We start from the raw sequence: 25,744 nt of genomic DNA, 5'->3' as shown, positions 1-25,744 counted from the left end.
GGTGTTCTTCCAGATGGGCTTAAAGTGGAGAAGGACAAACAAACTGTAATTGCCTTCACTACACTATTGGCACATAGATTTATCTTGCTCAACTGGAAGAATCCTAACTCACTTCTTGTAAATCAGTGGGTAACTGATGTTATATGCTGTTTGAAATTGGAAAAGATCAAATTCTCACTTGGAGGATCTGTTCAAAACTTTTTTTAAAACCTGGTAGGATCTAATCAATAACATTTTAGAATAAGCAATTATATTGGGGAAAATGATTCTCTTCTCTCTTTTCTACTATTAAAGTTTTAATCTGGCTGTTGGCTTTCCTATCTTTCTCATGGGTGGGGGTTCAATTGAATTTAGTTTTGTTAAGTTTGACTTGTTTATATGGAGTATTACTTGCTTTTAATAAATTCAGTAAAAAAGAGAAAAAAATCTTATTAAACATGATTGTGGATAGGCTTGAGCTCTAACTGGAGAAAAGGCTCAGTAAAGTAAGGGGTATGGTGGTGGAAGGATGGATGGATATGAGTGGAATAATTAAGCTACACCGGTCATGGCTTAATAATCACTGCAGATTTCCTTATACATTCAAACGGCAATAAGCCAGTTAGAAAACGAGTGTCTGAATTTTTATGAAAAAGTTGCAAACTTTAAATTAAAAAATATATTTATTTCAAAGTGATGACATTGTGTTGGAAAGTAAGTAAAGCAATTTTTTTTCAGAAAAGAGTGATGACACCATCCTTGTGTTTTCATGTACTATTGTTGTAAACTACTGTATGACATTACTCAAAACATTACTATGGATATTTTCTTTCGTGTTTAGGAAACTCGTCCCACTGTACATTGTCTCCTACCATTCTCTACCTTCTCTCAAATGATAACCATAACATCAACAGAGCAGACATTTTACTCAGGAGCCACACTGGAGTTATCCAAAACACAATATTAAATGAGAACAGGAATCATCAGGCAAAAGGGTCCTTTCATCAGATTGGCTGGCCCAGCACTGACTCTAGCTGTAGAATGGTCAATAGGGGGGAGGTGGCTTGTTGGCCATGGTGTCCAGGACTCAAACTGTGACTGGCTTATCTGACTTCTTTTCTACAATCTGGCCGTGGTTCTACAATTAACTTGATAGACAGATATGGTTGTTTTTTGTTTATGTTTATTAGTTTCTAGTTTGTTTTTGATGTATTTGAACAAATCTGTATCCTCTTATAGTTCTGTACTACTTGTTATCTGCTTTCAGTTGCCACCATTGTGGTATTCTCCGGCTACAATATTAGATGGAGGAGAAGAACCCTTTCCAGTCTTCTCTGTAATCTAAATGCTGTGGTTTTGATCTCAACTGTTTTCTAATATACATATTGTATTTTTTGGAGAAATTATTATGTCTGCTTTCTATTTATCAACAATCTACCTTAATAACTTCAGTCATTTGCACTACGATCAATTACTGTCAATGTTGACTATCCATTGTGGGCATGAAACATAATTATATTTGGTAGAAGGGTTTCTGTTAAATCAAAAAAATGGTATTTTCTTAAAACAAAAATTAATCATTGGATGGGCCTGCATGGATATAACATCAATACAAGAACATTTTTTATCACATTTGAGTGTTTCATATTTGACAGTTTTCAGCATTGAATTCCTCATATTTTGTGTTATCTTTTAAAAAAAAATGCTATTTCAGTATTTCTATCCTTTTTAAATTTATGATATCTGTTTGTTTGTTCTTTTTGAGTCTATTTTCCACATTTTTAGCACTTTGGTGTTTATTAAGGATATTTTGTGATTACTACAACAATTTTTACAATATGGTATGTCAAGAATGAATTCATTTTAAGGGCAACGATAAGACTAGGGTTCACAACCCAGGTGATCCCTACATGGACTTTGCATGTTGTCCTGTTGTCCATAAGAGTTTCCTCCAGGTCCTCCCATTTCCTTCCTCAGTGAAAAGGCATGCTGTTGCTAAATTGGCCTGTGTGTGTGTGTGTTCAGCCGCGATGGACTGGCACCCTGTCCAGGTGTTGTTCCTGCCTTGCACCCAATGATTGCTGGGATAGGTAATATGCTGAATTTTCCTATTTCTTTCTTATTTAAAGCAAGCAGAAGGAAGTCAACATTGCAAGGCTTTTACTTTAAAGATACCATTGGGGAATATGATCCAGAAAGAAAAGTGAGAAGACCAACCGAACACAGACGTAAATCTACAATGTTGGGAACAAGCTATGAAGAACAAGAGAGGCTAAAAGAAATTATGAAGAGAACTTTGGAGAACCAGGCTAAGACAGATGAAAAACCTACTTTGGATTTTGATCCTGATCTGTTTTACAATGTTTATATGGAAAGTAAGTATTTGCCACAAATTTAACTTCAGTTAAAATTAGCCAGAACAGAGAACTACTGTCTTCTTTATCTGAAATAACTACCTTACATAAAAATTACCATCTTTCCTACCTGAAAACTGTCAAAACATATTTAAACTTAATGTGTGTGTGTGTGTGTGTGTGTGTGTGTGTATGTGTATGTATGTATGTATGTGTGTATATATATATATATATATATATATATATATATATATATATATATATATATATATATATACTAGCAAAATACCCGCGCTTCGCAGCGGAGAAGTAGTGTGTTAAAGAGGTTATGAAAATAAAAGGAAACATTTTAAAAATAACGTAACATGATTGTCAATGTAATTGTGTTGTCTTTGTTATAACTGTTGCTGTCTTTTTTATATATATATATATATATATATATATATATATATATATTATATATATAATATACACACAGACATAAACATTTATATACATATACATATATATACATATCTACATATACACATCTACATATATATACACACATACATAAACACACACATACGACTTACTGACTGAAACGGGCTTTCATTGACAATCATGTTACGTTATTTTTAAAATGTTTCCTTTTTTTTTCATAACCTCTTTAACACACTACTTCTCCGCTGCGAAGCGCGGGTATTTTGCTAGTATATATATATATATATATATATATATATATATATATATATATATATACATATACACACATACATGCAGTTTTAATAACACAGAAATCAATATAAACATTAACATCATTATTATTTGAGAATATGAAGTAATATATAAGAAGCACATTTCATATAAATATAAATTATTAAACAGTAAAATGTTCTTCTGTAATTTGCTACCGTGGCAATTTGTGTGTCTGTCCAGGATTTTAAATGACCTGTACCTCGCAAACCGTTTCACCTATACACTTGAAATGTGGTACACATATAGTACATCACGTCTACTATCTTTTTATGTTTATTTTATTTTATTGTAGAATCAACTCCTATCTGCGCACAGCAGGGCAGCCGTGTGCGGATGCGTATGGTGTATTCACTCCATGTTATCGTGCATTTGCTGTCAGTGGTATTTTGATAAAAGAATTTGAACAACATATAAGAAGCGTATAAATTATTAAACAGTAAAACATTAACATTTAAGATGTAAAGTTACATTAAGTACTACTGCAGTGCCTTCGGGTATACCTCATTTTTTGTTTGCCCATTACATGCTTAAATGTATACATTTGTTGGTGCACCTACCCGAGAACACGCGACATATAACCGAACGTGGGAGAAGCATGGATTTTAAACACGCGTTGAGGTCATCTGCTGGTCTCCCTCGTGGAATAACTGGTAATGTTTGACTAAAATCTACAGCGAGTAAAACGACATTACCTCCTATTTTTTTTTTTTTACGATCTCTGAGATCTTGCTTTTTTCGGTTCAAGGCTTTATAAGCTCTTTTATGTTGTATGGTGTACTTATCCCAAACCATCATCTTTGAATGTTGCAAGACTTTCGCCTTGTATGTAGATCGGGGTAATTACATTCATTGCATTCCTAGTCTGAATCACAATGTGATTGTATGGGTGGTTACCTGGCACTGTAGGGTTGCCACCCGTCCTTTAAAATACGGAATGGTGCCGCGTTTGAGAATGAAATTGCGCGTCCCGTTTTGAATCAATACTGGACGGGATTTATCCCGTATTTTTTTTATAATTTTTTTTTTAAAGCAGCGTCTCATGCAAATCATCCCACACGCATTTTATGAAGATGCCTCCTTTCCTACTTTTGATTGGGTAATACTTGATGTCATCGTTAGTTTGATTGGTGTTTTTAACTGTCCAGTGAGGAGGGCGTGTCTTTTAAGTACAGTCTGCAAAGTGTTGGCACTGAGATGTGGCGTCAGCGCCATAGCTGAAGCCCCTAACGTTGCGGTCAGCAAGTCGGCTAACATCCGCCATGTGCCGTCTTTCAGTTGCGAGAAGCAGATCATAGAATGGTTGAAACTGTTGCCCCTAACGTTGCGCCACGGCGTGTGGTTCGTTTATACCTCGTGTCTTCTCATTAAAGTTTTATCTCGCGAATATGTTATTGCAATCCGCAGCGGGAGCGTTTCTATAAACTTAATTTAAACTTACGTTTTACACCGTGCTTTGTTTCCCTTATGAACATGCTTGTATGCTTAAGTCGCTCCATTCTCAATTGTTTAATTAATTTTTTGCTGTTCGCTGTTTGCGGCTCTTCCTCCATTTCCCCCTACTTCGTTCTTTTCTCTCGCGAATATGTTATTGCAATCCTTAACGGGAGCGTTTCAATAAACTGATTGAAAATAGTTTTGCATTTACCTTTTTAGTAAAAGGCGAGCTTTTAAGCCTGAGAAATCACCCCGTAAATGCACACGTTTAATTGCACATGTGTTAATATGTATGGTTACACAGTATTAAAAGACAGTGAACAACGTCAGTTACCTTTGTTCCCGCGTTTGATAAAAGGTGAGCTTTTAAGCCTGAGAAATCACTCCGTAAATGCACACGTTTAATTGCACATGTGTTAATATGTATGCTTACACAGTATTAAAAGACAGTCAAAAATTAACGTCATTTACCTTCGATCCCGCGTGTGACTCGTGCTGTAAATCTCTTCCTTGTTTTTAGTTCACGTGATTACGTAGGAGGCGTGATGACGCGATACGTGACTCCGCCTCCTCCATTACAGTGTATGGACAAAAAATATGTTCCAGTTATGACCATTACGCTTTGAATTTCGAAATGAAACCTGCCTAACTTTTGTAAGTAAGCTGTAAGGAATGAGCCTGCCAAATTTCAGCCTTCCACCTACACGGGAAGTTGGAGAATTAGTGATGAGTCAGTCAGTCAGTCAGTGAGTGAGTGAGTCAGTCAGTGAGGGCTTTGCCTTTTATTATTATAGATATATATATATATATATATATATATGATGTATTTATATTTAGGGGTGCACAGTGGTAGCACTTTTGCCTTGTAGTAAAGAGACTAGGATTTGCATCCTGTGTGTTCCATGCATGGGGTTTGCATGTTGTTCTCGTGCCTGCGTGGGTTTTTGTCTGGGCGCACCAGTTTCCTATCACAGTCCAGGATTAGGCAGATTGGCGATGCTGAATTGTCTCATTTGTGTGTATGTGTGGTATGTGAATGTGTACACCCTGCGATAAGTTGATCCTAGGGGTTTGTGCACGATGTTTGCTTGCAGAAATTCCAGCTGTCCCATGGTCTTTCTCTGGATTAATGGATTTGAAAGGCAGGTGGATGGATGGATGTATTTTGGAAAACAGTTGGCAATATAAAAACATTTTGAAATCATCACCCAAAACTCAAATTTGCAGATACCATGTGAACTCGCAGTATGTATGGTGCCTCCTGAAAGTACTGTATGTGGACCCTTCAAAAGTGTTTATATAATTAAATGACAGTTACAAATCTAGTTTCAATATTTAGTTTATTGTATACTCACTTCTTCCCACTGGTTTAATGGCCATTTTCTAGGTTCACCCAGGATGGCCTGTTGCCCCACAAAAGAAGTACGGGAGTTGATCTTTATTTTTCCTAAAGAAAACCTTCTTTCATCGCCTTTTACGTCACGCAAGAGGTGAAATCCAAGGGAACAATGGTTTTATGTAAAACATTAAACGAAATCTTAGGCTTATTCTTTGTAGACCATGTTTTGTGTCACTTTTTTTCTTCAAAACAAGCTTGAGAACTGGTTTTCTCATTGTGATAAAGAAAAACATGGTCAAATATCAACTATTTTTATTCCCCTTATTTTTCAAAATTCAAAGCTTAATTATTTATGAGATATACATTAAATGAACACTTAACATTAAGGGTGGCAAGGAAGTGTTTTTAGACAAATGCATAAAAAATACATGAAATATTGAATTAAAAATGACAAAGTTACATAAAACATTGTAGCAGAGACTGAATAAAACTTGGTTTAAACAACACTGCTATATGTTAATAGCACATCCAAAGTCGAAAAATGACAATATGCTAATTACAATGAAAACTTATATGTTGATGTAACCCTGACCAGTAGGGTGACTTGCTGAGAGACATGGCAGTCTGTTACAGTCTACCCTTTTTTGAGTTTAAATATAGTCTTATTATAACTTTATGACATTTTTCTTTATTAAGATTAAGCTGTTATGTAAAATATGAAAAACATATGATATCTGCATATTTATATATTTATACTTTAATCATACTGTAAATATTTAAAAATTTGATTACTCCATTTTTATCTTCCAGGGGAAGACCAGAATTTTGCACTTTTTAACTTTGTCACAGAGCAGATGAATGAAATTGAAAATGTTCAAGAGCACATTGAGGAGGTAACAAAGCTTTCATAAGCAGCTCGTTCTTTTAGTACTATAACCAGCTTGCAACCTGACTTATTTATGAATGTTCAGTTGGCCATACAGGGGGCTATGACCAAACCTGAGATGTGTTATTTTTTCATGTTTCTCTCAGTCTCTCTGTCACCACACTGACAAAACCAGCTGCCATCAAGTCCCATTGTTTCTGTGTGACTGGCAGAATGGAGCCACACTACTTGCAGCATTTCAGCAATAATAAACTACAGTGCAGTCCCAAAAGAGGCTTGGTCATAAACAACAAAGAAGTAATAAACATTTAAGTGATGTGTTAATTATTTCAGAGGCATACTGAAGTATATAATTATCTTTATATAAAAATTGAATTATGTGCACTATTGTGTAAAATACATGATATGTGCCAGTAAATCAGATCAGAGGAGCACTGAACAACCAGATGTACAAGAGACTGCAGCTCACAATTGTTATCAATGTCTGCAGTCTTGATCCATTTAATAAGGTTTGGGAGTGACTGTTAAACCTATATGAAAGTGAAGGAAAGCCAGTGTCTTTACTAGATTGCTAAAAGTAAGAAAAACCTATTAGAAAGAATGGGAAAATCACTTAAAGAGACCATGGATAGAAGTGCTTGTAAAGGAATCTCTCCCTTTTTTTCGGTACACTTGAGGAAATTAATCCCTAAAAGGATTGGGCACTACTATTTCTAAGATCTGCACAATACAACTATTTTTGAATACAGACCTCTTGTGTCAGCCTATTCATTGATTCACTGGTCCTTGGTCTTGTATTTTTTTCCCTAAACATTCTAATGTCTGCTGGGTTTAATGGCTTCAGTGACCCTGAACTTTCAAATTATGTGTTAGGCTGTTTAGGGATCCCAGTCATCACTAGTTTTTCATTTATTAAAAAGACCAGGAACCAGCTGTGATTTTGGTAGTTATAAATGATTCTGGACCCACAGAGGTTTAATTTCTCTAGGAATGTTTATAACTAGAGTTTTTTTTCTCTCTTTCATATGACCATATCTCAATTCTAATGTTAATGGGCTCTTTGTTTTCATGGATTTTTTCTTAATCTATTGATGCTGATTGATCATCCAACGATCAAAAATGGCCAATTTTCACTTCAAATGACACACTCGGTGATTGGTAAATTGGCTGCTCTCAAAAACTAATTTTTTCAGCATATGATTTTCTAATTTTTCTGTAGTACTAGGGTGCTGTACCGTGTTAGCCATTATGAATGTAGAGAAAAGCCAAGCAAAATGACACCTTTTATTGGCTAACTAGAAAGATTACAATATGCAAGCTTTCGAGGCAACTCAGGCCCCTTCTTCAGGCAAGATGTAATCATCACATCTTGATTACATCTTGCCTGAAGAAGGGGCCTGAGTTGCCTCGAAAGCTTGCATATTGTAATCTTTCTAGTTAGCCAATAAAAGGTGTCATTTTGCTTGGCTTTTCTCTAATTTTTCTGGAAATTTAATTGTGTTATGGTACTTTAGAAACAGCATGTGTAGGTTTTCTGTAAACATAGAGCAGACAGTCAATCTTTAGTAGAGTGAAAAGATCAGAAATTGTCCTTTACATTAAAGAAAGTAATAAAACTGAGAAAAGGGAACATGAGAAGATGTCCTGTGCATGAAGAGGAACAGCAGATGTATATGTTGTCCAGCTGAACTTGGAATGGAAGAAAAGGGACCCATGCAAAAGATAGACATGTCTACAGCATAAATTAAAAGAGAAACTGCTTTAATGAGTTCAGATTTTCACTTTGTCTTTTAAATAAAATGGACACTACTTTTGAATGTGGATGGTGACTGAGCTTGTGTTTAGTAGCTACTCACATTTTGAGTTAAAAAAAGGAAGAATATACCCTTGTTGCTAGTAAATAATAAGTTTTTAGCTTAAGAGCTAAATTTGTCAAATTTGTTTGTAAACTTGTTAAGCATGTTAGCCTTGTATATTCTTGATAAACATCTTATGAAAATTTTATTAGAACATTTCTTTAATGCCATATGTGTTAATGAATAAATATTTTGTGTACAAGCATAATTTTATAGTTATTAACAGTAAGCATATAGAATTTCAGGTTGTGAGTAGAAAATAATAAAAAGGTCAACACAAGTATGGAACATAAGGCTTCACGTATGGTTATGAAGGAAATTTGTTAAAAAAAAAATGAAAGGATAACGAAAAAAATCAGTATCAGAATCAGCCACTGCTAGTAACATGAAAATTGTGATTGGTATTGGCCCTGAAAACCTGATTGGAGTATCACTAGTTTAAGCATATATATTTCTGTTCATGCATGTTAATGGTGTAAGGTTTAGTGTTTTACTGTCATTGTATTGTAACTAGCTTGGCTCTAAGCCCAAAGAGTACTGTATGCATGTTAAAGCTGTTCAGATTTTTGTATTGTTTATTTTCCCACAAACAAATTTACATCTCAAATGTTTTTTTATATTGTGTATTGTAGATAAATTAGACTTCCTCAAATTGCATATTACTTGCAACTGTGTATTGATTTAAGTGTTTATTTAATAATATGTCACTGACCAGCATGAGAGCATGAAAGATTCAGAAGGTTTCTTGGTATTAGTCAATAATGCATAAAAGACTTCATTGCTGGAATTGAACTGTTATAGTACTTTTTGAACCTTTTTCAAAATCTATTTGATTTTTATCAACTGGGTTATAAGATGTCATGTTAATACATTTCGATATGGTTTAGATTTCGCCTTATTTTATTTTTCCTTTTGTTAAGTCCTAGTATAAGTTCTATAAACAGTCATTATATAGTTGTTCATGTAAACTTGATATAGATAAAAATTCAAAGAAGTCACATTATATAAAAGTAATCTTTTTTTCATTATTATAGCTGAAACTGAATATTGCAATCTTAAAAAACAAAGATTTCAATGAGAATGAAGAACATAAGATCATCATGGCAGAAGTTGAACAGAAATTGAAACAAGCCACAGAGGCTAAAAACAAGTTTAAAGCAGACATTAAAAAGAAAGAAAAGACTATAGATTGCATCAGAACAGGTATGTATAATGTCAAAAAATGAATCATGTTGACATTTTATGAGATGTGACGGTTAATTAGTTAGGGACTAAGAATGCAGATGGTAGAGTGGAGATCCCTAGGAATCTGTGTTTAATATGATTTTTGTGGTTTTATCCTGGCAATTTTAGTTTTGTATGTATTCTACAATGTTTATTCACTTTATATTTGGTCATTAATTAGTACAATTATGTTGATAATTATGTATATTGTGGGAAATTCTTGTGTGAATTTACTTGTGAAAAATCTTTACTAGCTTTTTGAAGATTCTTCATATGTTCAATGACTTTGGTGTTCTTGGTACTCATTGATGCTTTTTAGTTTTGATCTCTTCTCTGTTTCCGTAAATGAGTCTTTGCCTTAAACCTTCATTTACTGGTCCATGCAATTAAGATCAGCCCTTTGGGACAAGCTGTTGTCACATGCTCACAACTGTTGTGAATTTTGGGCTCCATACAACTCATCAAAGCTTTCAGAAACTAGTCCTCAGTGAATCCTAGAAACACTAAGTAACACTGGCCTTGAAATGCAAGAACAGGTTTTCGAGCTGCAGAAACACAAAAACAAGTCCAAGGTTACAAATTCAAATAAGGAGAAGGGAAATCATATAAAATCCCTTGCCTTCATAACAAAATAATGTTGCTGTATAATTAAAAATTTTATTCATCCTAAAGGAGGCAAATCATAAAGCTAATACACCAAGATCACAATCCATATATATAAACCTAGACAAGTTAAAAGTAAAAAAAAAGTGAAAATTAAAAAAAAGAGAGAAATCATTATTAAATAGGTATTTACAGGAATCTACAAATAGCAACTCAACACAAATGTAAAATAGCTAATGTATCAGCACTGAACTGAGAACTCTCATACTTTTATAAACCATGCAGGTGGGCCCCATAGCTGCACTGTTATGTTTAACATACAATGAATAAAGAAAGTGACTCAGACAATCTACATAAAACAATAACAAAATAATTAATGAACAAGGAAATCTTCATTAAGGGTTAATAAGAGAAAGAAAGAAAGAAAGAAAGAAAGAAAGAAAGAAAGAAAGAAAGAAACAAAGGACGAAAGAAAGAAAACAAAAATATAATCAATAACATAAAACCACAAAAAAAAACTCAAAAGATAATGTAAGACCCTTGTAAAACCACAACAACACTGTAGATAGATAGATAGATAGATAGATAGATAGATAGATAGATAGATAGATAGATAGATAGATAGATAGATAGATAGATAGATACTTTATTAGTAAGACAGCAACCCTTTCTACTTTATATAAATGCCGCTGACACTACATTAGATAGTAAAAAGTTCAAAAATAAATTTTTAAAATTGGGTGAATACTGGAAAATAGAGCTTAATGTAAGCAAGTGCAAAGTGCTACACACAGGCCAAATAACATTACTTATAAATGCAAGGTGGGAGACACTGACCTACAAAAATCAAACTCTGGAAAGGATTTGGGAGTTTACATTGATACAGCATTCTCGTTGGTTGGCAATTATATATATTGTAAAAACTAGTGAATATAAATCAAGGGATGTTATGCTTGCAATATAAAATGTAACATTAACTCTGCATTTAGAATACTTTGTGCAGAGAAAAATGCATGAAGATATAATGCTGGTCTTCAAAATTCTCAGAATTCTCAATAAAATTGATTGAGCAACATTCTTTCAATTAAATAGTGATTTTTACACTTGAGGACACTGGTACAGATTAAGAGTATACACACTTAAGGCTGAAACCAGAAGGAACCTCCTCTTACAAGGGGTTATGGAGATATGGAATGATTTACCAATTCATTAAGTAAAAGCAGTAGTCTTGCCAGCTTTTAAAAATCAACTAGGTGAGATATTGAACCAATGTAGGTATTAGCTAACTAAACAAGCTTGATGCCTAAATGTTCTCCTTTGTTTTATCAAATGTCTTGTTTTTATGTTCTTAAAGTTCCACTCACTCATCCATTACACAGGTCTGCAAAATTAAAATTGTTTTAATTGTAGTTATTTTTTTAACTACAACAATAAAAACAATATCCTTAGCATGTTTCCATCATGTCACATTTAAGTAAATTGAAAAGAAATTTAATTAAAATTTAACAAATTGCCCAATTTAATCATGAATACAATATTGTTCTATATAAATTTTATGTGAAAATATGTAGTCAATCTAATATTTTTAAACATGATATGTAAATAAAACAACAAAACATACTAATTGGCTTACATATAACTTCTCTAGTTTTCATCACTTCTTCATTTTTTGATCAAAAACTTAGTTTGGTGGTCTGTTGGTTGTGCTCTTTTTCTAGTGTGAAACTATGAATCATTTATCAGTAGTCCACCATGATACTGACATCCCATTCCTTGTTTCCATGTTCTTGATATCCTGATAGAATCTTTCACCCTGCTTTTCACTCAAAATTATCAGCTAAAGATTCCAAATGCAAATCCAAAAAGGGAAATTTGAGATCTTTGGTTTAGCCCAATTCCTTAAACATAACTAATACATTTTTCAGAAATTATTTAAACTTTGGATCTTAATGGTTATCTAAAAAAATAAAGAAAAGGAATTTAGTTCTTTGAATTGACACCCAAGCCTGTCATTCCAGGTCATTCAATTCACCTTGAAATTCTTCATCAGAAACCAGTTTTCTAATATCATCTCCTCTGTCAATTTTGCCTCAGTCATACCTGGAGACTTTTGGCACAAACAGATCAAACAGGCTCCATCATTTGATACGGCTTAATATGGTTTAACCAACCTTAATGTGAAGCAGTGGCAACAGCATTTTATTTGGACCCACCAAGCTAGAACTGATAATGATTTTGGCACCAAGATGTATCTTTTTTCTAGATATAGTTATTCTTTCTGAGCCCAATGTCAGGCTTAGCTATGTGAATCCCAGAGAACACATGGGAATTTTGTACACCCTGACTGCTGACCCAATAAGACACAGAGAACTTTCAGGTCCCAACATTCTGTATAAAACAATGCTCACAATTGTTTATTTTTTTGAGAAGATTATCATTGTTCGTGTAGGTTTCTTTCAAATCAGCAAAATGAGTGATACATATTGATGCATATTTATTACCATTATGATGAAGTACTCGTTTCAGGATTCTTTAAGACGAGTCTGTACGCAGTCTTCATTCTACTGCATTGTAATCTCTGCCAAGTTTCTGCTCTAGAACAGAGCTTCTGCTGTAAACCAAGGTTCCATCTTTCTTGAACTATAGAACAAGAGAAAGTTCTGTCTGCATGTAGTAAGTTTTTATCCCTTTTATCTATATGCTTCACATGCTGCTGTGACTCATCACTGCATTCAGTTCAACTTATATTCTGACCTTCTTATCAAATAAAGTAACTTTTGCTTTAAACATAGATTTTAGTATTAGAAAATATTACATTCAAGCCAGTTATAATTAAAATAAAATACTGCTATTTAATTACAGTAATTATAGTGTAAACTAACTGTAAACAATCAAACCCAGGATTATGGGGCCTGGAGCATATTGCAGTAGCATTGTGAGCAAGGCAGGAACCATCTCAGAACAGAGTGCCAGCACAACACTAGGCACACTCTCGCACGCACGCATTAAACCACTTTGCAAATTTTGAATAGCTCATTAACCTAACATGTTTTGGGATGTGGGAGGGAAAATAGAGAGCCAACAGTAATAATTACACAAACATGAGTAGACGTGCGTATTTCACACAAAAAATTCCCAAACTTGGATTTGAATCCAGAACTCTTGAGCCATGTGGCAGCAGCAGCAGTATTCACTGCATTACTGTGATGCACTGACATACAAATTGTTTATTAATGTTCACTCAGTTTCTCATTCAATTTGAAGTTTGGGGTACATCATTTGCCGTTTGTATGTCCCCCCATTATTTTGTAGGGCAATGTATTCTTTGAAAATCTGTTCCCTATTTACTTATAAAATTGCTCATTGAATATCACTTAATTTCAGTTTTCTGTATTCATCTCCTGTAAACTTACTATATCAATAATCTACTTAAGTTACTGCGCACAGTTTCTCCATATGATTATTGAAATATACTTTAAAGAGCAATATGTTATTAATGAAAGGAGCTGTGTTTCAACACAGTCACTAAAAGAGAAGTGCCACAAAGGAATTTGACAAGGCTTTCAAACCTTTATTTTAATTAGTTCAAGTATGCAGCCTTCAAGTGACATGCAAAGCTATTAGCTGAAAAGAGCAACATGTTGATTGTCCTGCTCTTAAGACAGTGGTAAGACCAGAAATGATGTATGGGCAGTAAAAGAAGCACAGGATAAGTTGAATGTGGCAGAAATGAGAATGTTCAGATGGATGTGTGGAGTTACAAAAAAGAACAGAATAAGGAATGAGACAATCAGAGGTACAACAAATGTGGGAGAGATATCTAACAAAGTACAGGAAAGTAGGGTGAAGTAGTATGGACATGTAATGAGGAGAGACAATGAATATGTCACCAAAAGAGTAATGGGAATGGAAGTACAGGGCAAAAGAAACTGAGGGAGGCCAAAGCAGAGGTGGATAGATAAAGTAAAAAAAGATCTGAACAAAAAGGTTTTAACAGAGGAGAAAATGCAAGAACAAGCTGTTTGGAGAAGGTTGATCAAAAACATCGACCCCACACAGAAGTGGCAAACGATGAAGAAGAAGAAAATAAGAAGATTTCTTAACTATAAATGGCATCTTTCATTAAATCACAGTCATCCATTAATATTATAAATAGTAATAGACTTTAAAATAATTCTGCTGATTATTTAGCTTGTGTTGAATATGTGGACAATTTTTCTCCCACTAGAGGGGTTCTCGCTTGGTGCTCCTGGAGAAATGCAGGGCCACATCTGACCCCAGAAGTGATTCTGGGGCTTGGAAAGAAATGACTTCAGGATGAGGTTTTAGGTTGATTTAATGTCAGACACTAGTTTAGTTTAATTTTAGGAGGACAATGGAAGAAAAGTTTAACTGGTGTGAGGTTGAGAAAGGAAATGCTTTTCATGGATACTGAAGTTGGCATGTGGGCAAACCTGTCCAGCTGATAAACTGGGGATCAGACCTGTAAAATTAGGCCCAGCAGGCCTTGTCATTTTAGCGTTCTTTATTTTAGTTTGCATTTCCTCCCTTGAGTTTTTGTTTATTCATTCTTGTTGGGCTTCTGGGTACAGATAGCTGGCACCTGTGTACCCACCCATTACAATATGCCAATGTTACAGATGTGAAATCACATTTATTGCTGACAAATGGTTAATATTTTTTTATTATTATATTTTTTATATTGTTATATGTATAAAATGTAGTGATGATCACTGCTGCTTCATTGCTCCAAAAGGATGGGTTTAAATCCAAGCAAGCATACTGTCTGTGTGCAGTTTGCACTTCCTACCTGTTTCTGTGGAAGAACAATCAAGAGACAGCATTAACAATTTAGTCCCCAATTAATAAACAACTGAATTTGGCCCCACTTGTGCACTAAAAGTGGAAAAAAAGAAGGGAACGACAGTCTAATTGTGTGAACTTTATAAAAGCAAGTGTCACCATTGTTCATTGTAGTAAGAGTCCTATGGTCTAAGGGATATAAAAGGGGATCAGTTAAGGATGGTGCAACCCTCTTCTCCTTCCTCATACCTTTCCTTCCAGAGCCAGGTAGCTGCACCCACACCTTGCATATTGACAGCTATAGGCCTGTACTGTGTGTCTGTGACTCTGCTTGGTATCTGGTCCAAGGATGATTTCTGCATTGTTCCAAGTGCTGCAAGGTTGGGTTCCAGTCCTTTGAGAATCAATTAAATGGGTTCAGTAAATGGATGGAAATATGTTTATTTTGTGTGGATAATATGTAAAGGATGAATAACCCAAAATTCCAAAGAATAATGTGGCATCTACGATGGATCTTAACAAAAATATACTCTGGACATTCCCTTAAGCCAACTGTCACTTCGGAAGTCTAAATAATAATAATTCTTTATAGATTTATGTAGCGCTTTTTCTCACTATTCAAAGCACTTTACATAGAGAGTGAGGAGCCACCTCATCTATCACCAGTGTTCAGTATCCACCTGAATAATGCGACGGTTCCCATTTTGTGCCAGTACTCTCACCACACATTAAATGGTTAAGGCGTGAGAGAGAGCCGGTTAGAGATAGAGGATGATTAAGAGACCAGAATGACCAGACCATGGACAGCAATTTAGCCTGAACACCCTACTCTTTATGAAAGGATGCCCATGAATCTTTAATGACCAAAGACAGTCAGGACCTCAGGTTAAGTGCTCCCTCCTGGCCTCTTCAATACCCCTTAAAGCAGCAATCCAAGCTTTTTGTAGATGGTCTTCCATCCAAGTACTGTCTGGACCTGAACATACATAGCTTCAGGCTAAAGACCTATTCTTTAACTTTGTCTTAAATGTTAGACTTTTAACTAGTAAAGACAACAGATAAAAAGAGTAAAGTTAAACACAATTAAAATTTTTCTTCCCCACAATTCTAATGTAAATACATCTCCAGCAATTGTATTTATCAGCATGCATTGCCAGTCATGTAATCCTGTTAAAACTATTCAGATGCTTCCTTCCTCCATATTATAATCTTTATAATTTTAGATTGTTATTGACCACTAGAGGCTGCCATAAACCTTTCAACATTTTCTGTAATTTCATAAACCTTGCAACATGTTCTGTATAGTAATGTGCCAGTCAAATAACACCTATCCTGCTTATGTTGACAGGCCTTCTGCAGCACATCATTGACTCCAGGTATAAGAAACATCTTTTTAATTTTGGTTGTCAGCGGGGTGAGAAGTCTAATACACATGAAGCCTTTTTTTCAGTTGCACATCAGAATCAGATGATTCTTTTAGCTTGAACAGGAACATTCAGACCTTTAATAAAAAATGGTGTGCTTACATCATACACATGTTAATAATATTTTCTGTTCTGTTAATTGTAAAACTGTGAAATGTCTTTTTCACACCACTCAGAAAGAATACTTTATACTAAATTTTTGTAGGTGTTATGCATTCATTTATTCTAATACACAGTCAAATGAAAGGTCATTGAAATACAGCCCCCCTTACCTGACAGAAAAATAACAGAGACCACCAAACAATCCATTGCATAGTGTATCTACATGCAGTTAACTAGAGCATTAGCAAAAAAGTGTACACACATCATAAAGTATAGTTACTGGATTTATCTTCTCACATATAATTGGCATTGGTGTGTGGGTGTGTTTGCCCACTGATGAACTGGTGCCCTGTCCAGGGTTTCTTCCTGCCTCGCACCGTGGGTTAGTTGGGATAGACTGCCTTGTGAGTGTAACTTTGGCTGGGTGGGTGTGGGCTCTATGATTGACTGGCACCTCAGTGATGGCTATTCTTTAGCTTCTGCCCACTGTTCTCAAAATACAGTAGGTTCCAGCTTCCCATGCTTCTGAAGTGAGATGAAAAATATTAAATCTTATTAATTACTTATTTATTTGTTAAATGCCTTTATCCAAGGCAACATATTAGCTTTTTCGGTAAAACTGGGAACATTGTTTAAAAGGATATAAGTACGAGAAAGTAAGGATTGCATCATACAGAATAATGCAGTGCAGTCTTCATATTTCTATGGAATATTTCTCTGGCTAAAGGGTTGAGTTTGAATTTTAAAAGTATTAAGCTAATATCTGACGGATCTTGACCAAATCACTTAAATTGATACTGATTGGTGTCCATGGAGGAGGCACAAACAGAATAGAAAACCAAGTGATTTTTTTTCTCCACAATATTGTCTCTTCACATTAATGGATTTGAAGTAGAATTACTGTGGCAAAACCATTAATTATATTTTGCTTTCAACTTTTACTTTGCATTGCAGGCTTTAACAAGTTTACTGTACACCAATCCTTTGTATTTGTAATCACTCTCTCCCAAAACGACTTTGTTATATTTGTATCCAAAGTTAGCAATCAACATTGAAACTATCATATTCTGAATATGCATCCAAAAAATTTTGAAAAGCATACACACATCAGCAAAAACATCAAATTGCTCTGGTCGTAAGACTGTTTTTTGGTGCTGTTGCTTTTTAATAATGTTGTGCTTTTGATTTTACGTTATTACTTTTGCCTCAGGGTTGGCACAATGGTGCAGTGGTAGCACTGCTGCCTTGCAGTAAGGAGACCACAGTTCAAATCCTGTGCCCTCCTTGCAGGGAGTTTACCTTTTCTTCTCGTGTCTGTGTGGGTTTCCTGTAGGTGCTCTGGTTTCCTTGCACAGTCCAAGGACATGCAGATTAGGTGAACTGGCGATCCTAAATTGGCATTGGTGTATGGGTGTGTTTGCCCACTGATGAACTGGTGCCCTGTCCAGGCTTTCTTCCTGCCTTGCACCGTGGGCTAGCTGGGATAGACTGCCGCAGACCCCAGTGACCCTGTTCAGGACTAAGCGGGTTAGACAGTGACTGACTGAGTTTTGCCTCATTATTAAATGAAAAATGTGGAAAAAGTGGACAGGAAGAGTAACTATGCCTCCAACATTGCCCCCTTTTGTCACCCACATGAGGATCAAGTTTTTCATTCTGATATTCATTCATTACGTGTTTTAAATGTTTATTTAATACATCGTAGTAAGAAATGTAACTATTTCCTGAAAGGCAATAAAAACGTTGTGTTAACTTTTTTACTACAACTAAACATACACACTATTGAGTCTATGAAGTGTTAACACAAATATTTACTTATTATTATATACTATTATTAGATGCTTTATATTAACTTCCCTGTTGGACCGCACTTGAAGTGTTTCTGAGTGTGTGGTCAGTTTATTAACCCAGTCAATAACTGACTTCCAAGGGCCAGCAGTTTAAGTACAGACTTGGCCAGTGTCACGAAGCTCCCACATCTCTAAATCAGATGGTTTAGGAATGTTCAACTCTCAGATTGTTTTGGGCAAATCTAAAATCATTCCTAATGCTTTAACATCACTATTTTGAGTAATACCAGATACAATAATATTGTGCCATGAAAAATCAGTTGTGATACCCTAACTGGAATACTTAAACTAGAAGATTTCTAATCCATCTTCTATAACTCAGGAGGGAGTGATAATCTATAACTGGAAAAAATGAAAATTTATTTTTTTAAAGATCATCTCAGAAAGTCTTCAGAATCCGGCAAGAATTAATTAATGCAATTGTAAAGTTTGCATGCTGAACCTTTGCATTTTATTTGCCAGTTTATTCCACTTTAGATGGGACACTCTTGTCACGTAGCTTGCTGAGCTGTATAGGTGTTGAAAACACATTGTATTTGTTTTTTTTATTGTATTGTATTTTGTTCTTTAAATGGAAATAAATTGTGATTTTGGAGCTGAAATAAAGACTCTGGGGGGAAGCAAACAGGAGAAAGGGAACATTCAGGCACTACAGATAAAAAAGACATAGGCACTTAAAGGGTTGAGGTAGCAGTAGGGAAATTGTGGATGTAAGTATTAAAGACAATTTGGGGGAGCAGCAAATGCTAAAGTTCTATCATTCCCTAAAACCCTTAAAGGGTTAAGCACTCACAACCAAATTCTAAAAATGAGGCTAACATAAATCCTTTATAATACTGAACTTGCTTGGTAGAAAATATATGGTGTGGTGGGAGACTTAAGGCCAGAGTGTAGAGACAATTGCTTAACTGTTTGGCATAACTCAAAGTAAGATGTGCAAACTATCCATGGACATCACCTCAGAGATGGGAGGTATCTAGCTATTTTCAGGGCCTTGTGGAGTAACACACTAACCTTCATAAATAGGGGGTGTCAGATAATGACACAGAGTTTCAGTAGGTCACCTCAAAAGCAGTTCCCAGTTTTGTACATGCTGAAATTGACTTGATAAACATAAACTAAACTCTAAATGGATGTAGAGTGCCCCTATAACGTAATAGTGTGGTCAACATGTCAAAGACTGTTTTTAAATTTGCCACCATAACTGTAGCATTTTTTTTCATCAGAAGGTATTTGAACCTCATTTGAAATACAGGTTAGTGCTTTTTCTGTACAGTGACTGGTGCAAAATTGAGACTGGAATTTCTCAAATAAGTTGTGACATGTAAGATAAGACTGAAGCTGTGTGATCACTGCTCTTTCAAGTATTTTAGAAAGAAATGTTAGATATGAAATAGGTCTATAATTATTAAGCGTATATGGGTCTAGCTGTGATTTTTTTCAAATATAATCTGACAAAAGACACTTTTACAGCATTAGGAACTTTGCCAGTCATTAATGGGCAATTGATAATGTCAAGAATGGATGCTGCCAAAACAGCCATTGAGCTTTTCACTAGTTTTATTGGGACTGGGTTCAAAGGACATATAGTAGGTTTCATTTTTAAAATTAAACTTATGATTTCCTGTTCTGTTATCAAGTTAAAATTAGTAAAGTGGTATGAACAAGGAGAGACAGGGTATAAAAATGAAATAATTAATTTGCGAGATGACGCTAATATCGGGGATCATATATTGTCAATTTTATCATTTAAGAAGTTGAGAAAGTATTGACTCCTAATGTTTCTAAGTATTTTGCATGACATTTTAGAAGTCAAATATATTAACAACTGTCCATGAGGTTTATTTCTATCATCTATTAATCTATAATAATAAAAGGCAAAGCCCTCACTGACTGACTGACTCACTCACTCACTGACTGACTCATCACTAATTCTCCAACTTCCCATGTAGGTGGAAGGCTGAAATTTGGCAGGCTCATTCCTTACAGCTTACTTACAAAAGTTAGGCAGGTTTCATTTCGAAATTCAAAGCGTAATGGTCATAACTGGAACATATTTTTTGTCCATACACTGTAATGGAGGAGGCGGAGTCACGTATTGCGTCATCACGCCTCCTACGTAATCACGTGAACTAAAAACAAGGAAGAGATTTACAGCACGAGTCACACGCGGGAACGAAGGTAAATGACGTTAATTTTTGACTGTCTTTTAATACTGTGTAAGCATACATATTAACACATGTGCAATTAAACGTGTGCATTTACGGGGTGATTTCTCAGGCTTAAAAGCTCACCTTTTATCAAACGCGGGAACAAAGGTAACTGACGTTGTTCACTGTCTTTTAATACTGTGTAACCATACATATTAACACATGTGCAATTAAACGTGTGCATTTACGGGGTGATTTCTCAGGCTTAAAAGCTCGCCTTTTACTAAAAAGGTAAATGCAAAACTATTTTCAATCAGTTTATTGAAACGCTCCTGTTAAGGATTGCAATAACATATTCGCGAGATAAAAGAACGAAGTAGGGGGAAATGGAGGAAGAGCCGCAAACAGCGAACAGCAAAAAATTAATTAAACAATTGAGAACGGAGCGACTTAAGCATACAAGCATGTTCATAAGGGAAACAAAGCACGGTGTAAAACGTAAGTTTAAATTAAGTTTATAGAAACGCTCCCGCTGCGGATTGCAATAACATATTCGCGAGATAAAACTTTCATGAGAAGACACGAGGTATAAACGAACCACACGCCGTGGCGCAACGTTAGGGGCAACAGTTTCAACCATTCTATGATCTGCTTCTCGCAACTGAAAGACGGCACATGGCGGATGTTAGCCGACTTGCTGACCGCAACGTTAGGGGCTTCAACTATGGCGCTGACGCCACATCTCAGTGCCAACACTTTGCAGACTGTACTTAAAAGACACGCCCTCCTCACTGGACAGTTAAAAAGACCAATCAAAGTAACGATGACATCAAGTATTACCCAATCAAAAGTAGGAAAGGAGGCATCTTCATAAAATGCGTGTGGGATGATTTGCATGAGACGCTGCTTTAAAAAAAAAATTATAAAAAAAATACGGGATAAATCCCGTCCAGTATTGATTCAAAACAGGACACGCAATTTCATTCTCAAACGCGGCACCATTCCGTATTTTAAAGGATGGGTGGCAACCGTACAGTGCCAGGTAACCACCCATACAATCACATTGTGATTCAGACTAGGAATGCAATGAATGTAATTACCCCGATCTACATACAAGGCGAAAGTCTTGCAACATTCAAAGATGATGGTTTGGGATAAGTACACCATACAACATAAAAGAGCTTATGAAGCCTTGAACCGAAAAAAGCAAGATCTCAGAGATCGTAAAAAAAAAAAAATAGGAGGTAATGTCGTTTTACTCGCTGTACATTTTAGTCAAACATTAACAGTTATTCCACAAGGGAGACCAGCAGATCAACTCAACGCGTGTTTAAAATCCATGCTTCTCCCACGCTCGGTTATATGTCGCGTGTTCTCGGGTAGGTGCACCAACAAATGTATACATTTAAGCATGTAATGGGCAAACAAAAAATGAGGTATACCCGAAGGCACTGCAGTAGTACTTAATGTAACTTTACTTCTTAAATGTTAATGTTTTACTGTTTAATAATTTATACGCTTCTTATATGTTGTTCAAATTCTTTTATCAAAATACCACTGACAGCGCAATGCACGATAACATGGAGTGAATACACCATACGCATCCGCCCACGGCTGCCCTGCTGTGCGCAGATAGGAGTTCATTCTACAATAAAATAAAATAAAGATAAAAAGACTAAAACGATCATCACCCATAAAGCGGATAGTAGACGTGACGTACTATATGTGTACCACATTTCAAGTGTATAGGTGAAACAGTTTGCGACCTACAGGTCATTTAAAATCCTGGACAGACACACAAATTGCCACGGTAGCAAATTACAGAAGAAGATTTTACTGTTTAATAATTTATATTTATATGAAATCTGCTTCTTATATATTACTTCATATTCTCATATGATAATGATGTTAATGTTTATATTGATTTCTGTGTTATTAAAACTGCATGTATGTGTGTATATGTATATATATATATATATATATATATATATATATATATATATATATATACTAGCAAAATACCCGTGCTTCGCAGCGGAGAAGTACTGTGTTAAAGAGGTTATGAAAAAAAAAGGAAACATTTTAAAAATAACGTAACATGATTGTCAATGAAAGCCCGTTTCAGTCAGTAAGTCTTATGTGTGTGTTTATGTATGTGTGTATATATATGTAGATGTGTATATGTAGATATGTATATATATGTATATGTATATAAATGTTTATGTGTGTGTGTATATTATATATAATATATATATATATATATATATATATATATATATATATATAAAAGACAGCAACAGTTATAACAATGACAACACAATTACATTGACAATCATGTTACGTTATTTTTAAAATGTTTCCTTTTTTTTTCATAACCTCTTTAACACACTACTTCTCCGCTGCGAAGCGCGGGTATTTTGCTAGTTATATATATATATATATGTATGTATATATATATATGCCAGCAACACTCATAACAATGACAACACAATTACATTGACAATCATGTTACGTTATTTTTAAAATGTTTCCTTTACTTTTTCATAACCTCTTTAACACACTACTTCTCCGCTGCGAAGCGCGGGTATTTTGCTAGTCTAGAATAGTAGTTAAAGGGGCCCAGAGAGAGTTATTTTTATACCTTTTATTACTATTCATGCAGTTCAAAGACATGTAGCTTCTTTTGTGCTTCATCTGTGCTGAAGGTTTCAGCATTCTAATTTAAGAATGTGAACATACTCATTAAACCAGGGTATACAAGGTTTAATCAATTTTATTTTATGATAGATAGATAGATAGATAGATAGATAGATAGATAGATAGATAGATAGATAGATAGATAGATAGATAGATAGATAGATACTTTATTAATCCCGATGGGAAATTCACAATGAACTACAGTACCCAAGGCCTACTTCAATTGTAGGCCTTAAGTGGACTGTTCTTCATAATTACATTTTGATACAGAGTTACAATCTAGATGTTACACTGTTCTTGATTTAATTTGTGGTTGTACTGGTAAGGGCAAGAACAAGTCAAAAGTAAGTAAATACTGATCAGAGATAATTTCATTTATTGGAACAATACTTTCTGAATCTCAGCTCTGTAAGTAATAATTAGATCCAATGTGTGGTTATGGCAGTGAGTCAAGTTGTTAACAATCTGACAACCTTCTGAGTTTAACAGATCAGTAGAACATTTGCTAAAAGCATCAGTTTCCACATATATGTAAATATTGAAATCCCTCAACAACACTACATGATCATAGCATATAGCTAAGTCAGATATAAGACTGACAAACACAGTCATGAAATAAGTATATGGCCCAGTTGGTCTAAATGTTACTACTTCATTTATGTTGGAATCTGTTTTATTATCTAATGTGAGTGCCCAAAGGATATACATTTTTTATAACTAGTAGTTTACCCCATAGAATTATCTCACGGAAAGGAATAGTGTCAGATTTACTATTATACAAATTTACTATTAATAGTATCATCCAAAGAAGCAGCATTATTTCCAATAGGATGAACTTTTATTTTTTTGTGGGGAATCTTTAATTCTTGGTCTTATTATACTGTTTATTTTTGTGTTATTAAATAAAGTCAATCTATACTAATAAAAGGCAAAGCCCTCACTGACTGACTGACTGACTGACTGACTCACTCACTCATCACTAATTCTCCAACTTCCCGTGTAGGTAGAAGTCTGAAATTTGGCAGGCTCATTCCTTACAGCTTACTTTAAAAAGTTAGGCAGGTTTTATTTCGAAATTCTACGCGTAATGGTCATAACTGGAACCTGTTTGACTGACTCACTCATCACTAATTCTCCAACTTCCCGTGTAGGTAGAAGGCTGAAATTTGGCAGGCTCATTCCTTACAGCTTACTTACAAAAGTTAGGCAGGTTTTATTTTGAAATTCTACGCGTAATGGTCATAACTGGAACCTGTTTGACTGACTCATTCATCACTAATTCTCCAACTTCCCGTGTAGGTAGAAGGCTGAAATTTGGCAGGCTCATTCCTTACAGCTTACTTACAAAAGTTAGGCAGGTTTCATTTTGAAATTCTACGTGTAATGGTCATAACTGGAACCTGTTTTTTGTCCATATACTCTAATGGAGGAGGCGGCGTCACGTATCACGTCATCACGTATTACGCCTCCTACGTAATCACGTGAACTGAAAACGAGGAAGAGATTTACAGCACAAGTCAAACGCGGGAACGAAGGTAAATGACGTTAATTGTTGACTGTCTTTTAATACTGTGTACTTGTTGAGTGTCTTTTAATACTGTGTAAGCACACATATTAACACATGTGCAATTAAACGTGTGCATTTACGGGGTGATTTCTCAGGCTTAAAAGCTCGCCTTTTATTAAAAAGGTAAATGCAAACTCTTTTCATTCTGAAGGGCACAAACCACGTTAGATTTCAGCCGTTAAACGCGCAAAAATGTCAGTACACCAGATAAATAAGCGCAACATATTATCAGTTGTATTGTATGCTTACAATACATATAGAAATGTGTTAATCGTTAACTAATATTATGGGATGGTGTTTTTCGACTCGCGTTTTGATTTAAACGATTGCATGTCTTGGTGGGTTTGCGTAGCTTATTGTCAATATCTTTACAGCTCTTTTTCTTTTCTTCTTAATAAAAATTTAAAAGCAGTACTTCGGCGGTGCAAAACGCTCACTTCACTCCCTTACGGGAATCGAACCTCGGACGTCAGCGCTAGAGGCTAAGCCCCTAAAATTGGGCCACGGCGTGTGGTTCGTTTATTTGACAGCATGTAGATCGGGGTAATTACATTCACGGCATTCGTAGTCTGATTCACAATCTGATTGTATGGGTGGTTACCTACCAGGTAACGCTTATGGTTAGCCAGCAAGTCATCTCGAAGTGATCACTCGAGTGAACGCAGCTACACAAAAACAGATCCTTAACAAACTGTTATTGGTATATTTTCCCTCAATTTTAAAAGGTTTTCTTCTTAA

General features: G+C 35.1%; 1 protein-coding gene across 1 annotated transcript in view; it reads left to right on the top strand.

Annotated features, from left to right (window-relative positions):
* LOC114644593 (outer dynein arm-docking complex subunit 1-like) overlaps positions 1–25,744 on the top strand; it is a 150,387-nt gene that overhangs the window by 98,568 nt on the left and 26,075 nt on the right. Inside the window, exons 10-12 of the mRNA XM_051922434.1 lie at positions 2,109–2,354; positions 6,655–6,737; positions 9,621–9,789. Of these exons, the coding sequence (XP_051778394.1) occupies positions 2,109–2,354; positions 6,655–6,737; positions 9,621–9,789 (498 nt within the window). The remainder of the gene's footprint in view (positions 1–2,108; positions 2,355–6,654; positions 6,738–9,620; positions 9,790–25,744) is intronic.

The sequence above is a fragment of the Erpetoichthys calabaricus genome, chromosome 2, assembly GCF_900747795.2.
Source record: "Erpetoichthys calabaricus chromosome 2, fErpCal1.3, whole genome shotgun sequence".
NCBI lineage: Eukaryota > Metazoa > Chordata > Cladistia > Polypteriformes > Polypteridae > Erpetoichthys > Erpetoichthys calabaricus.
The sequence above is the reverse complement of the archived record's forward strand: the minus strand, read 5'-3'. Positions and strand labels throughout refer to the sequence as shown.